Raw genomic sequence first — 15,954 nt, forward strand, 5'->3', positions numbered from 1 at the left:
TCCCCAAAGAGCATGCAGAGCAGGAATCCCAAAGCCGTATCAATTTTAGGACTTGAACAAGACCAAAAACAACACAGGCCCCTGCCTCCCCATCCTCCCACCCCCTTAAATACGTAATTTCTCTGATGGGAGGCTTACATACTTCCAAGACCTAGGCCACAGAAATCCTGGTCAGTAGACTTCCCTGGAATGCTGAGTTGGGGAGCAAGTTGCAACTGGGGAATGTTCTGGAAAACTCCTTAGGCAAGGCCAAGTTAAAGATACACTTCCAGTTTTTGACACAGGACATTTACGGAATACCTGTAGGTGCTCCAAGAGGAATCGAGAGAGCCATTTTGTAAATTGGGAATTTCATTTTAAACTAGGTCGATTTGTCGAGGGCCAAACCTAAGAAATCACATTGATTCATTCATTTCTTTCCTTCAATAAACTTGTCGGTCTAGGCATTTTACTAAGCGCTGGCGATAGAAAGAAGCGTAAGACGTGGTGGTGCTCTGTGAGTTCCGTCAGGAGTACGCAGATAAAATAAATAATTGTAATATAAGCAATACAGTCTCCACTGTCGGTCATTCCTCTGTTCTTTCTTCTAACTCTGCCCACGTGTCCGGTACATGAAAAAGATAAGTCAATGAATTTTTGGCCCATAATTAAGCCCTTTATAAACGTTAGCCTTTTATTTATAAGCAGTATCTTGCTGTGCCTGGAAAAAACTTTTCCAAGTCTGGGTCATTAGAAGGTGCGGGAGTTCGCATTTTTTAACGCTCCCAGCGTTACAGCGTTACGATTCCATGTACAAAGAAGTTTGTGAATCAGCCTGGGTGATGGTAAGCTCTGGAAGGTTTCTAAGCAGGAACGTCCACTCTTTATAACGTTCTAGAAGAAGGAGAGGCCAGAGGCCAGAAAACCAGCAGCCGCATCCCTCCTTTCTGCTCCGCCGGCTAGTCCTGCTGGGCCTGGCCTACATTTCCCAGGATGCTCATTTGCTGGAGCTCCTGCAGGATTGGCCAGAACAACGCGGAAGTCATTGCAGGTCGCTCAGCAACGGGCGGAGTTCTGGACCGTGACTGGATGCCCACGCCCCTTCCCTGCGGCCCGGGAGGTGGACGAAGCTCCGCTCCATCTCCTGAGTCACAGAGCGTTCACCGGCTTTTACTTCCAGCCGAGCGGCAGTGCGCCCTCTCCGATGCTGTCAACCAGGGCTCTTCCTGGACCACGCCCCTTTCATCCCGGCAGCTCCGAAACTTCGGAGACTGGATTTCAGTTACCGAGTCTGCAGAGCGGCAATGGGCGGCGCACTGCGCAGGCGCGAGCGTTTGGGTCTCGCCGCGCGCGGCGCTCGGTTGTAGCGGGAGTGAGTTCCTGGGCGCGGAGACCCGGCAGCGGGTGACGGAGCGAGGGGGTGACCGACCGCCTCCCCTACCGCCATGGCAGCCCTGCGGTACGCGGGCCTGGACGACACGGACAGCGAGGACGAGCTGCCCCCGGGCTGGGAGCAGAGAACCACCAAGGACGGCTGGGTTTACTATGCCAAGTAAGGGGCCGCAGGGGGGCCGCCGGGCCTGGGACACACCTGGAAGGGGCCGCACCTGGAACCCTGCCGGCCTCACGTGCCCCGGACCCTGCGCTGCCCCGAACGCCACCTGCGCGGGGCCGGCGCGGGCCGGCGCTGCAGCCTGGCGAGGCCGCGCGGAGCGGCGGTGATACTTAAAGAGCTTCCTCGGGGAGGCCCCCGAGGTCCTGAGGAGGGGTCGGCAGCCTTTCTGGGCCCTGGGTCCAGTGGGGTCACCTGGCAGCGCTCAGGCGCGCCCTCTGCTGCTCACGAAGCGGCGCTGCACGGTGCCCTGGTGGCTAACAGGCCTTATTCCCTCGAAAAAAAAAAAAATCAGGAAAAAAAAAACAACACACAAAAAACCGATGCCTCGGGGGTCTGGGCAGGGAGGGAGCTGGAAGTATGTATTTTAAATAAATCTAATATAGTTATGTATGTGTGTGTGTATGTACATATATCTATATACACACATATACATCTGTATGCATATATAATAGAGCTCCAGCAGTTTCCCAGCAAAGTTTTGGAAACACTAGTAGCAGGCCCTTTCTGCCGTTATTAAGCGTGTGACTTTGGGCCATTGAAAGAACTCTCAGTCTTTTTCATCTGTAAAATGGGTTGACAGGGTTTTAATTCAGGCCGCGTACATAAAGCACTTAGCACAGATCTCATAAGTACTCCATGCTCAATGATTTCACTTACCCCCAACTACCCTGCAGCCGTGACAGCACTGAAGCCTGATATTAGAATCACCTGCCAATGGCCCCAAATACAGATTTCAGAGACCCTCGTGCCGCAGACACCCACCGTGGTTCGGAATCTGTGTTTTCTAGGCTTTCCACGTAAGGCAGGTTATCAATTGGCTTTGAGAAACGTGGATGTAAATCTGATTTTCAACATCTGGAAAATGTAGAAAATATCTTTTCTTTAGTTCCTCCTCCAGCGCTTCTCATTTAACTGGTTTGGGCTCTCCCTGCCTCCATTGGTATGTTGTCAAATCCGACTAGGCGAATCTTATCTACCCCAGGTTGTGAGCCACTGCTGTCTTTGGTTGCTTGGTAGAAAGAAAACCAGAAAAGAAAAAAAAAAAAAAAAAAGGAAGACCTTGGAGAGTTGATTTATTCATGACACATTGGGGTTTTATCACATGCCAGGCTTTTTGCTGGGCGCTGGTTATACTGAGATAAATAAGGCCCAGTTGTCACCCGTTGTTACATGGCAGAGTGACGCGTGGGCGGTTCCCGTGCAGTCTTTGTATAGTGAGCGGCAGCCTGCTGGCAGGAGGCATGTGTGGGGAGGTGGGGGACACCGCAGGTGAGCCCGAGAGTTGGCCTCCCAACTCCTGGGCGTGTTCGGGACCGGCCCAGGTGGAGGAAACTGAGCGGAGGCCTCCGTGTGGCCTGAGTGCTGCTGGAGGCGTGGGAAGATTGAGGCGGCAGAGAAAGTCCGCGTTTTGTCGGGGAGCTGGGGCTCCATCGGCAGGACCCGGGGATCCCCCGAAGGCTTGGATCCAGGGGGTGCCAGGGGGTTTATGTCTTTCATCTTTTGGAAGGTGGTCTCGGGGTCTGGAGAATGGAAAGGATGAGTCTAGCAACAGGGGGCCGTTAGGCTGTAGCCAGGCTCCAGGCAGCTTCTGAGCGCCCACTTGCCGTTCCCTCTGCCTGGATTGCTGCACGAAGGGTTTTGTCATCCCCCCAATGCTGAGCGTAACTGCTACTGGTTTCCCCTTGTCCCTGACCCCTGCACCCTCCTCCCAGCACCTTGTTATCTGAGTCATGGTCCCTGGCCTTGCCTGTAGTCATTTTAGCCATACTGTCCCCGTTTGTGCTGTCTTCTCCCCAGATTGTAAGTTTCATGGGGGGGGGGGGGACCTTTTCTTGTTACCCTCTGTATCTCCTGTGCTTAGCACCCGGGAGACAAAGTAAGTCCCTGTGTAGTGGGGGAAGTAATTCATGCAGTGAAGGTTTCCTCCGGCCTCGCTGAGCGGGGGCATACTGGGCTTTGGAATGCAAAGGTGCCCATCACCGGGGCCCTGGCTGTCAGAGCCCTTCTCTGCCTGCTGCTTTGTGGGGGGCCTGCCTTCGTTCTGGCCACCTACCCTAGGCCCCCTGGCTTCCTGTCAAGTTTGCCTGGAGCCTGGGGTCACCCTGCCTTTCCCCTTATGTTGGCTGGCCCTTCTCATCTGCTTCCGTCCTCCATGGCATCCAGTGTCTGGGTGCTGCTTTCACTAAATAAGGTCTGCATATCCCAGCCAGCTCCTCTGAGAGCTTCTGGGGGCCCACAGCCAGGGCTTTCAGTGGTGCACGTACGGTCTCCAAAAAGGCAGTCTCCCAGCCCTCCCCGGTGTTTTGGGTCTCAAACTGGCCTGTCTGGTCCCATTGTTTACACTGAATGTAGGGACAGGGCTTGGCTGGGTCCTAACTGGGGGTCCCTCTCTCCAGTTTCCCCTGCTCTCTGTTCTTTAGCTCTCCAGGCAGAAGCATGCCTCTGACCAATCCTAATCCTGGATTCCCCTTGATCTCTCTTGACCTGCAAGCATCCTGGTGCTTTTCTTCTAACTCTGAAAGGGTTACTTGTTCTCTCTTGGGGTTTGGGAAACTGCTAATGGGCTAAAAGAAGACTGCCCTTTGCGTCCTTACTGTTTTCATGTGGTCTTCCTCTCAATGGCAGCAAGGCCACCTCCAAGGACAGAGGCTGTAGCTCCCAGTGAGACTCTGGGATCCTAATGAGACCCCCTCGCGGACTCATAGCTTTGCCCCTCTCCCATCGTGTGGCTTCTGTGGGCGCCTCGTGCTTTCCCATGGTGCAGTCAGAAGCACACATGTCACATGGCTCCAGGCCCACCAGGCTGGGCTTTCAGGGAGAGGATGACCCTGCCCCTGAGGGCAGACCTGGCACCAGAGAGAGCTGGTGGGCCTTTCTCCCATCCCTCACATGGTCCAGAGCAGCCTCTATGCCCAAGCTGGGAGGTGGGCATGGAAGGACGAGGTCTCAGTGCCTGGCTGTCGCTGCAGGCACCTGTGCCTCTGGGCTCTCCACCCCCAGCCCCCTTTTCTTCGGAAGCCCTCCTCACAGTCAGCTCTCAGCCTCCAAGTTAACTATACTTAAAAAAAAAAAAAAATTCTAGAATAGCATTCTTGAGATGATATCCATGTAATGTGGTATGAATTTAATTTTGATCCTTTTGGTTTAAATTAAGATCACTGTTAATTATCTCTTTAAGTGACAAAAAAGCTTATTGAAAAAGAAAACACAGAAGAGGGTTTCTGTTTAAAGGAGAAGAAGATAACACTTTGGGGACGTGTGTCGTGCTTTTCTGTTCATTAAAAAGTCATTTTAGGTTACAATTAAGAACACTTTTTAATTAAGTTTTGCATGTAAGTATTTATTCAAATTAATACTTCTGTGTGAAAGGCACAGCTCTTAGTTCTTCACACACATTAACTCATTCAGCCTTCTCTAACCCCAAGCAGTTGGTGTTACTGTCCCCATTTTACAAATGGGGAAACTGAGGCACAGGGCGGTTAAACACCTCCACAAGAGCACACGGCTGGTGAGTGGGAGAGCCAGAAATCATGAGCCTCGGGCTCTGAGATTCTTACTACCAAATTATGCTCTTTTCTATGAGGCCCGGGGTTCTCCCCCAGGGACGCTGTGTCCTTCAGGGGACAGTTGGTGATATCTGGAGATGCTTTCTGATCCCACAACGATGGGATGTTGGCATCTGGTAGGTGGAGACCGGGGATACAGCTAATCATCCTGCAGAGCACAGGACGGTCCCAGCAGAGAGCGATCTGGCTGAAATGTCAGGAAACGCTGGGTTGGGCGTTTTTTGTCAAAGTCAAAAACACGGGGGTGAGAGTGGTTATCTTGTTTTGTTTTCTTTTTCTTTTTTTTTTTTTTAACCTTTCAGGATAGAAAAAACACGTTCTGAGAGGATTTTCCAGCTCCTTTGGAAAGCGTTTATTCACTCCCCCTGTTTACATCGGGGCGGCTACGAGGGCAGGGGCAGGGCTGGGTGTGTGAGGGTTCAGGGGGACGCACGCCTGCCCGAGAGGGTCCGCGTTCCTCTCACAGGGGCACTTTGTGGATTCTCGAGGGCAGGTCTTTGAGCAGCTCGGCTCAAAGCTCATTTGATGCCTGCCTGTGGCATGGAAACTACTCGTAACACCAGGCAGAGGAAAATGATCACATCTGTAAACTTTTATTGTTTAATTTTTTTAATGTTTTATTTATTTTTGGGAGAGAGAGAGAGAGAGAGAGAGAGAGAGAGAGAGAGAGAGAGAGAGAGGATATGAGTTGGGGAGGGGCAGAGAGAGAGGGAAACACACAATCTAGAGAAGGTTCCAGGCTCTGAGCTGTCAGCACGGAGCTGAACGTGGGGCTCGAACTCATGAACCTCGAGATCATGACCTGAGCTGCAGTCGGACGTCCCAACTGGCTGAGCCACCCAGGCGTCCCCGGAAACTTTCTTGAGAAGCAGGGGGTAGGGCAGGGCAAAGAGCGGGAGCAGCGTGTGTCCTTGGAGGTGTCCGTTTTGTCTGCTGGCCGCTCCCTCCACTGTGCGAGGAGACGCAGGGGCTGTGTCAGCGGGGAGGGGCTCGTCCTTACCGGGGATTCAGAGTCTCCCTTTCTGCAAGCAGGAGTTTGTGGTGGCCGAGGTACAAGCAGAAGTGGGTCATTGCTGCTGATAACCCTGCATTTGTACAGTGACTTCACTGTTCAGTCGCTGTCACAGGTAGAGCGTCCCTTGCCTTTCCAGTGGCTTTGTGAGGTGACTGTGGGGCAGGGAGACTGGCTGACTGCAGGCACCCGAGTCTTTGGCCCCGAGTCCAGTGTCCCCCGTGACCCTGCACCTGCCACTGAGCGTTTGCAAAAACAGACCAGAAGCCGGCATTTCCCACAAAACCCTGCTTGCTGGGTGTCACATCTTCCAGTGGATTCCTGCTCTGTCTGTCTGTTCTGTTGAAAGCAATTGGTGGGGAAGGAATATTGAGATTTTATCATCTAGATGTCAGTGATTAATCATTATTTTCTACTTTGGCATGAGTATGTGAACTTTTAGGGAATCCAGCCTCTCCTTTGAATGCCTCTCACAACATCCAGCTGTTTCTCTGATGCAGTAATTTTCTGTTTCTCCCGACACTTCATCACCCGTTAACAGGTGTCTCTAGTCTGTTGTTGGCTCACGATTTTAATTATAACTTTGTATGCTGTTAGATAAAATGCCAAATTTACCACAAAAATGAGACTAGTTTGTATATCTGATTTGTTTAAAATAATAGGTAGCACTTTTGAGGCTTTTTACACGCAGGTACTGTGTTCAACCCTTTATGTACCTTTCCTCATAGCATTTCCTTGAGATCAGTTCTAGGGTTCTTTCCATTTTGCAGGTAGGGAAATCGAGGTTCTGAAGTTGAGTAACTTGGCTGGGTGGGCAGTTAGTTGACCTTTGGGGCTATCCTGCCACATTCTTTTTTTAACATTTTTTTTTTCAACGTTTATTTATTTTTGCGACAGAGAGAGACAGCATGAACGGGGGAGGGACAGAGAGAGAGAGGGAGACACAGAATCAGAAACAGGCTCCAGGCTCCGAGCCATCAGCCCAGAGCCCGACACGGGGCTCGAACTCCCGGACCGCGAGATCGTGACCTGGCTGAAGTCGGACGCTTAACCAACTGCGCCACCCAGGCGCCCCAATCCTGCCACATTCTTAAATACCTCTTGGGAGCAATTAGGAGTCAGTGGTCAAAACACTTTGAAGTTGCATCTGTGGAAAGAATAAATACTTAAGATTCATATTCTATCTAATGATCTCTAAATATCGGCATTATATGCTAGGCTGAAGTCTGGCCACCTATCCCGGAATAAAACAAAAACAAATGCAGACCCCTTGTGACGCTCTGAGGGCTTCACTGAGTGAGCTTCCTGGGCTTGACCCACACCTGCTCCCAGTGCCCTTCCCCTCCTCCTCTGGAGCAGCTCACGGCGCCGTTCTTTCCGGAGGTTTCCTCCGGCTGCTGCTCTTCCCCACCCAGGGAATTGGATCTGGTGCAAACAGTAACATTTATGCTCTGAGTATTTCTTTTCTGAACTCTGGCTTTACTACTCTTGAGAGACAGTATTGTTTGGGAGGGGAAAAAAAAAGTTAATGCAGCTTATTAAGTTTTAGAAGTGTAACCCTTTACTTACTGTTTTTGGTGGATTTTTAACTTTTTTTTTCTTCACAGTCACACTGAAGAGAAGACCCAGTGGGAACACCCGAAAACTGGAAAAAGAAAACGAATAGCGGGAGGTCCGTATGTTGTTCTCATAGAGCGAAGAACCTTGTATCCAAAGCGTAAATGACCTAGGAAAACTGTCACGGTCAGAGGGGTGACAGGCCGCTCTCATTCCTCGAAGGTTCTTTCCTTGCTCGGAGGAGCTCGCGGGACGGGGTGGAGGAGGCGATGAGAGTGGGGTGGGCTGGCGAGGGTGATCTCTCTTGGGCTTTCTGGAACGGCCACGCGGCCTGAGTGTGGCCCAGCGTGGCTGCTCGTCGGTGGGCCAGGCTTCGGGGTGGGGGTGGGAGGGCGTGGCGTCTCCAGACCCCGGCCCGCGTGTCCGTTCACCCCACCCCTGCCGCGCACAGACCTGCCAGCCTTCCTGTGTTTCAGACTTGCCGTATGGATGGGAGCAAGAGACCGATGAGAACGGACAAGTTTTTTTTGTCGAGTAAGTGGCTGTATGGAAACTATTCTCAGTCATTTTTCTTTTCTTTTAAAGCATACTTGTTTATTTAGAGAGCGTGCACACACGCGTGTGCGTGTGTCAGAGAGAGAGGGAGAGGGAATGCCAAGCAGGATGCGCGCTGATGCCCCGAGCCTGACGTGGGGCTCGTGGGGCTTGATCTTACTGTGAGATCCTGGCCTGAGCCGAGATCAAGAGGCAGCTGTGCAGCCGACCGAGCCACCCAGGCGCCCCGTGTTTTGCTTCACGGTGGGAATTTTTAGTTGCGAAAGTAATATACCTTGAATATAGAAAAACATGTAGTACATATAACTAATCTTATCAGTAGGAATAACTACTTTTAACAATTTTTTGATTGATTCTCCAAGTCTGGTTTCTATACACATGCTTTCCTTAAACTAGAAAAAAGTAGGGAGTGTACTGTGTGAATTATTCAGTAACCTGTTTTATTCCCATGTAATACCTTGTGAGCATTTTCTCATATGTATATTTTTCAAGACAGTGGTGCTTAATGGCCATGGAGTCTTATTATTATTATTTTTTACAGAGATACTGTGACTTATATTATCTACTGAGCATTGATGTTGTTGAATTCCTGGGTAGTTCCTTGGCCCCTTTCCTCTGAGCCTGTTACCGTGATGTGCTGGTATGATGTCCACAACCTGTGCTGGGGTTGGGCATGGGGCGGAAAGCCCAGGTCCCTTCCCATGGTGCACATGCTTTCACCCTGGCTTCTCTCAGCCTCCCAAAGGGAAGTCTGGGAGGAGCCGGGAGAGGTGTATACATGTGGCCCCGGCTGGTGGCCGCACAGCACGTTGTGGCCTCTCACACTGTGCCCGTCCAAATGCCTCTGCGGCAGCTCTGGTTATAAGTAAAATGAAAGTTGGCTTCTTCTTGGCTCTCTCTACTTATAGGGTGATAAGTATAGATTAAAAAACATGTTTTTTTAATGTTTATTTATTTTTGAGAGAGAGAAGGAGAGGCAGAGAGAGAGGGAGACAGAATCCAAAGCAGGCTCCAGGCTCTGAGCTGTCAGCACAGAGCCCATTGTGGGGCTCGAACTCACGAACTATGAGATCATGACCTGAGCCAATGTCAGACGCGTAACTGACTGAGCCATCCAGGCGCCCCATAGATTTTTAAACTATATCGTTTTAAGCGCACACATATAGTACAAGTAAACTTTAAGTCACAAAATCTCATCTATTCAGAAGAGTTAGTTCTTAATGGTTTTTAAGATATTTTGAGGTCTTTTGTCTCCGATCGGAGAGAGTACATTTAAAATGTAAAGCAATAAATCTGTTACATAGGAGTAACCTAGTAATCCGTGTGTACCAATGTATTTTAATTTTGTGTCTATAAGACTTAGCTCAAAGCCAGATCACAACTATAGTGCTTGAAGGAGGTATGAATATGGTCTTACAATGAAAATCATTGCAACTTCAGAATGTTCACACTTTTTTTTTTTTTTTTAAATATCATTTTGAGATTTCTCCCTCTCTGCCCTTGCACAGGGTTCAGAGATTTCCCTGAAATCTATGGAAAAGAGTGGCTGACAGATCTTACAGCCACATTTACATGAATTAAAAAAAGAAAAAAATCCCAAAGCTGCCTCCTTTTTTGAGATCTTAGGATGCAAGACAGTGCTTTCTGTATGCTGCAGCGTATTTTACAGGCGGTTCTGAAGAAAAGGATTTGATGATTATCTTTCCAGGCAGGAATGTAATCCTTCTGGAGGCCAGAAGACAGACTTAAATGGATGCCAGTTCTTTCCAGGGTTAAGAATAAGCCTTTTTAGTACATGAAAAATGGGGTTTGCCTAGTCCAAACTCTAAGATTATCTCATGTTTATAAATGCCTGGGTTCACTGCTTTCTCCTTTGCAGCCATATAAATAAAAGAACCACCTATTTGGACCCAAGACTGGCGTTCACTGTGGACGATAATCCTACAAAGCCGACCAGCAGACAGAGATACGACAGCAGCACCACCGCCATGGAGATACTCCAGGGCCGGGATTTCACTGGCCAAGTGGTTGTGGTCACCGGAGCCAATTCAGGCATAGGTAGGCCATACCTTACGGTCGTTGTTGTTATTTTTTGTCCCTTAAATTTTAACCGTAATGAAATCTTTCGTAGTGGTTATCTAATTTAAAAATGTGTTGATAGCCTTTCCTGCTATTGTTCTGTGAAGACGCTGGCCTCTTTTTAAACTGCACTGTTCTCATGCAAGGCTGCTGGGGGCTGCTGGGGGCTGCCGGGGGCGGGGCGGGGGGGGGGGTCGGCCGTGAATTCTCTGAGGGCTGGACACTCAGCACAAGGTGGTGGCCATTTTGGTTTTGAAGGACTGGAGACAGCCCGTTCCGTGCGAGGGCTCCCGACCTGGTCTATGTGGTGTGAGGACACATTTCAGCTACCTGGGTTTTTGAAACCAGAATTGACTGGTAATGAAATAGGGGGAGAAAGGTTGCTGCAGGGTTCAGCTGGTCACTTAGTTCCTTTGGGAACAGGATCTCGTTCCTCTGTGAAGATGGGGAATTAGTCCTTGTCTTAACCTCTGGATTCACCCTCTCAACTGCAGTGACGTCATAGGTAGATGGCTCCAGAGGGTTCCTTCCTTAGGATCAGGGGCTGCCGGAAGGAACCGTGGCAGAGCAGAGGCTTGTACAGGAACTTTCCATGTGATTTTATCCTTACTTTGTTTTGATCCACTAACATCAGTGCACGTACCTGTAAGAACGAAACCGCTCTGAGTAAGGATTTGCATTCTCAGGGTGATGGACGCAGATAAAACATGGAATTACCTCTGGGTGTCTTCTGGCAAGTTCTCTCTGCCCTTTGGCCCCTCGCGGTCCCCCCACCCCCGCCTCGTTGGCCACCTCTTTCTTAAGCTTTGTCTTCTCACCCTTTGTGCACCTCCTCCATTGTCTCCTTGCTCTGTCCTTCTTGATTTTCAGTTACTCCCTCCTGAACCTCCGCAGACACCCCCCGGCAGCATCAGGGGGAGCGCGGGAGGTGAAGATACGTTCTGTATAGCCGAGCAGGCGATAGTCCCAGAGCCGAAGTCTTGACTACGCTTGTCTATGAAGGCAAAGAGGCAAATGGAATTTTTAAAAATTGAAAGGGAATTTATTTATTTATTTAATTTTTTTTTTTAATGTTTATTTATTTTTGAGACAGAGAGAGACAGAGCATGAACAGGGGAGGGGCAGAGAGAGAGGGAGACACAGAATCTGAAATGGGCTCCAGGCTCCAAGCTGTCACCACAGAGCCCGACGTGGGGCTCGAACTCACAGACCGTGAGATCATGACCTGAGCCGAAGTCGGACGCCCAACCGACTGAGCCATCCAGGCGCCCCAGAAAGGGAATTTATTTAAAATCAACTCTCAGGCCTCATCGTAGGCTCAGAATATCTTCTGAACTTCTGTATTGGGGTGAATTCTATATAATCATCATTGATGTGGAAACTGATGATGATGCTGTGCTAAAAATAATGGCTGGATCCTCAGTCACCCAAGAAGCAATATGTTGTGTTGATTGCCTTGACTGTTCTTATGGGAAGGTGTGGACCAACACGGTGTGGAGTAATTAAGAAAAAAATCAGTGCTTAAGGAATTAAGTAAAACCTCTTTTTTTTTATTTAACACTCAGTTAACCAGGAAACTAAAATATCTCATTCCTTTACTCTTCTGGCTAGACAGTTTTTTCCTTTAATCAGTAAGGTACGTGACTACTGGCTATTTTCTGTGCGAGAGTTCAAACTTTGTTCTGTCTGACGTCAGATAGCAGACCGTTGGGTATGGCTAATGCTCCACCAAAGATTTGCGGCATCGAAAGCATCAAAGATTGTGATCCAGGACTAGTTGAGTTGGTTCACAGTACACCAAGAGCTGTGTTTCGATGGATCTGTAACCATCGTAAAGGAGGGGATTCTGCAGCAGTGAGAGTGAATGTGGTGTTCGTTAGAATGGACCTTGAACCTCTTGAAGACTCTTCCTCTCTGATGTCCATAATCCACTTGGTGGACACTGCAGGCAGGTGCCTGTGGTCCAGTTAGCAGTGGTGGCGGATCCTACAGCTCAGAGTGGAAGGAGTGCTGGGAGGGCCTTGGGGCGACCAGCCCTTCCTCTTCAAACACCCTCCGCCCCCCGGCTTCTTCTCTAGCTCCAGCCTCCCCTCGGAAATTGCCTTTAGTGCCGACACCTCAGCCCCTCTCTTCTCCACTCTTGGGAAGCTTAGGTCCAGGTGGTGCTAAAGGTTTTTATGCTTAGTTTTTGAAATAATATCGCACTGAAAATTCCGAGCAATCAAATCCTTGCAAATAACCTTCCCTCGGCAGCAGTGGTTTCAGGCTTAAAGAAAAGAGGCTGAAGAGAGGCTCGTGGCTTTTCATCATCCCTAAGTTCGCTTTTGTATCCCGCGTGGCTGCCTTAGAAAGCGTCCTTGCCCAAGTAGGCTGTGGCTTCTAGATAAAGTCCTTCCTTCTCCTGAACTGTGAAACATGTCAATTTATAAATTGCTATCACCACTTTTCAAATGAAATAACTGAATGCGGGGTGAATTGAGCATCTTCATTTCCAAGAGTTGTGGGCATTCCAGAACCATCTTCCATCAGAGCTTTAATGGTGTTGGTGTTCACTTTCCTCTTGCCGAAATTTGGAGCCTGCCTTACTGTGTGTTAACTGTCCAGCCTTTACCCTTGTGGATGTCTGTTCTCTTTGGAGTAGTGTGGGCTGGAACGAAGCAGAATAGTGTTTATTTTGGGAGCGGTGACTCCTTGACTAAAAACATAGGTAACCCACTTTGCTTTGTAAATGCTGATTTACAAACCTGGTATTTCCAGTGACTGTTTATTTTTTATATTTTAAAAATTCTCCACAAGGCATTGCCTTGTTGGAATTTGCTCTCGGTGAGGCTCGCTCTCTCTGATGGGCGGGGATGGTCGGGAGGTAAGAGGGGGCACCTCTCCTTGATGAACTTCAGTGAGGCACTGGGAGCCTGCCCACCTTGAAGCGGCCTCTTAGCAGATTTTGTGTGATTGTCTTCCTCCTCTGGCTGTGAGTGATACAGAGCTATCTTTAGAGTTTTTCGAATTTTCAATAGTTTGTAGTACTAAGTAAGGCAGTTGGAGGGATTCCCGCTTAATTCAGCTCAAGAAGATCAGAATGATTCTGGGAGATAGGAGGATTCTGAAGAGATGTCGGCACAAAGCGTTATGCGTTCTTGAAATCTTTGTTTTCACACTTCACGTCTGTAACCAGGCATTGCTGCTGAGGCAGTTCAGCTCTCTAGACTCGGGGTTGGCAGACCCTGGCTGGTGGGCTAAGTCTCGTTGGTGTCTGATTTTGTAAGTTGAGTTTTATTGGAACACGGCCACTCCCGTTTGTTTCCATTTGGTCTGTGGCTGTTTTCGTGTTATCAGCAAAACCGAGTAATCACGGTAGAGACCATATGGCTTTGCAAAGCCTGAAATATTTGCTCTCTGGTCCTTTACAGAGAGAGTTCGCCACCTGCATTAAATGATGGTAATGTAATCCCTTTGACGTGATGTCACCCCAACATTCTCTAAATTAGCCACAGTTTAGATAAAATTTAGATAAATTGATGCCCGCTCACTGTGTGTAACTGCTGGGGACATCCCGCCCGTGGCTTGCACCCCCGGCTTCAGCTCTGTCCCCCCTTTTTAGGGAGCTGCGAGCGTTCGCAGCATTCGGAAGCTGTCTCCTCGGAAACTAACGCTCTTCTCTCCTTGACCTTTGTCCAACCAGCATTCTGAACCTGAAGACCTTTGTAGATTGAGAGCTGTAGCTTGGACCCCTCTCTGTGGAGATCAGCCTCTCAGTGCCCCGGGGGAAGCCATCTCTTCACCCAGAGCTTCTTCTAGCAAACCAAGAGGCCTGGAACCCCACAGTCGCGACCGCTAAGCAGTAGACACGGGGGAGGAGCTGCTTTCCGTTTGTGCTCGGCGTGGCGCTGAGCAGGGAGGGTCGGCTGAGTGGCGACTCTCTGGATCTAGTGACTTGTTTGCTGGCTTCGATTTGGTAAAGCTGAGTGGACATGGCTGCCGCCATTTAACGGTGATCGTTACATACACACCTCACCCGGAATCTCGGGAGAGGGGATGTGTTAGGCTAGGATTTCCCACCCTGGAGGACCCCATCGCTGCTTTTCTAGACTCAACCTGTCAGTCGCCCTGATTCGGCTCTGCGTGTAAACGGTTCCGTCCGAAGTGCCACCTTCTTGGATCTGCGGGCTGACACGTGCCCGTCAGAGGCAGGGTTCTTCCAGTGAGGGGTTCGCTGAGCGCCCAGTGTGGGACAGCGCCCTCCCTGTTGACGGTCTCCCGTCAGCAGGGGCTTTTGTTGGGACTCACGCACTCTGCTGCCACGGGCAGGCAGCACGATCATGTTTAAGGAGTGAGACCAGATTTTGTCAAATGTCCACTTAAAAACTAGTCACAGCTATGAGCAAACGAGATACTTGCAGTGTGATGTTCATTGGCAATGATGCTGAAAGTTTCTCCTTGCGGCCTTAAACCGCCACTAGTTAAATTTGATTTTTCAATCCCTTCCGGAGTTGATTCGAGTTGAAAAGTTCCTTTGACCTCTTGAACCTTCATAACATTGGGCTGCATCAGATGTCGTGACTTTAGATCTAGGATAGCCTGGTCTGCTTTCGATTTGTGAGCCGCAGAACTCATCACCAGGAATAAAACTTTTGTTCCCTGAAGAAATACTGGCTGGCCACCTTGGTATATACAGTGAAGTGTGTTTTAGGACTTACGCTTCACTTTCTGTTGGTATTTATGTTATATAATCACCTCCCTGTGTTTTATTACAGGGATTCTGATGATGTGTATTTATTTAAATAACGAAATTGATCCATTTTTAGATAATGGGTATGCTCAAGCTGTGAAAACCCCCCCTAAATTTGTTCTCCTAAAACAAAATGAAGGTATCAGATTTTCATGTCGGAATCCCAAAATGACATTAGAGTATGACATTGAAATTGCTCGTTTTGGCTTCTGAGAGCCCGTATTTTAAAGCTTGGGGTCCCGTTCCTAAATCATGTGTTGAAATTATGGTGCAAAGCATAGTTGCCGTGTTCTTTTATCCCTCTGGTCACCTCCATGATGAATTTGTATCTAGTATAAATTCTACCAGTTGGACAGTAATACAGGCAAAGTATCTTCTTCACGTACAGAAGTGTATTCTGAGGATTTTACACCTACACTTCACCTTTAGGAACTGGACTAACTTCTTTTATGCCTTCAGTTCTTTGCTCTCTTTTCCACACCTAGTGTTACTAAATTTTGCCTTCTGTCCTAAACCATACGTTTACTTTTTTTGCCCCCCAGTTATTCCCAAAGCTCCCATAAATCCAAGGCCTGAGACTAACTTGGGAGTCATTTTCTTTGTCAGAATGTACTCGTACAGGGTCATTGTCCTTGCACTTGGGAGGCTGAAATGCCTCCTTTCCTTTCCCGACTGTCAGTACGACTCAGAATAGTGGGATCTTGGCATTCATCTTCTTTTTAAGAAACTGGTGCTCATTTGGAGAGAGATAATTTCTGAAATGATCTAAATAACCTTTTAGAAATTTCAACTCTCATTTTAAATGAAAAACTTTTGTGACCACTTTTCTTTTATGCTAAAATATACCTGTATATTAAGTAAA

The 15,954-nt window shown here is 48.8% G+C and overlaps 1 protein-coding gene across 5 annotated transcripts in view; it reads left to right on the forward strand.

Moving 5' to 3' along the window:
- Nucleotides 1–1,287: 1,287 nt before the first annotated feature.
- WWOX (WW domain containing oxidoreductase) overlaps nucleotides 1,288–15,954 on the forward strand; it is a 983,070-nt gene continuing 968,403 nt past the window's right edge. For all 5 annotated transcript variants that reach the window (XM_003998263.6, XM_045045963.1, XM_045045964.1 and 2 more), the window contains exons 1-4: nucleotides 1,288–1,531; nucleotides 7,780–7,844; nucleotides 8,206–8,263; nucleotides 10,164–10,342. In XM_003998263.6, coding sequence (XP_003998312.1) covers nucleotides 1,425–1,531; nucleotides 7,780–7,844; nucleotides 8,206–8,263; nucleotides 10,164–10,342 — 409 coding nt within the window. In that variant the 5' untranslated portion in view covers nucleotides 1,288–1,424. The remainder of the gene's footprint in view (nucleotides 1,532–7,779; nucleotides 7,845–8,205; nucleotides 8,264–10,163; nucleotides 10,343–15,954) is intronic.

This window comes from Felis catus, chromosome E2, assembly GCF_018350175.1.
Source record: "Felis catus isolate Fca126 chromosome E2, F.catus_Fca126_mat1.0, whole genome shotgun sequence".
NCBI lineage: Eukaryota > Metazoa > Chordata > Mammalia > Carnivora > Felidae > Felis > Felis catus.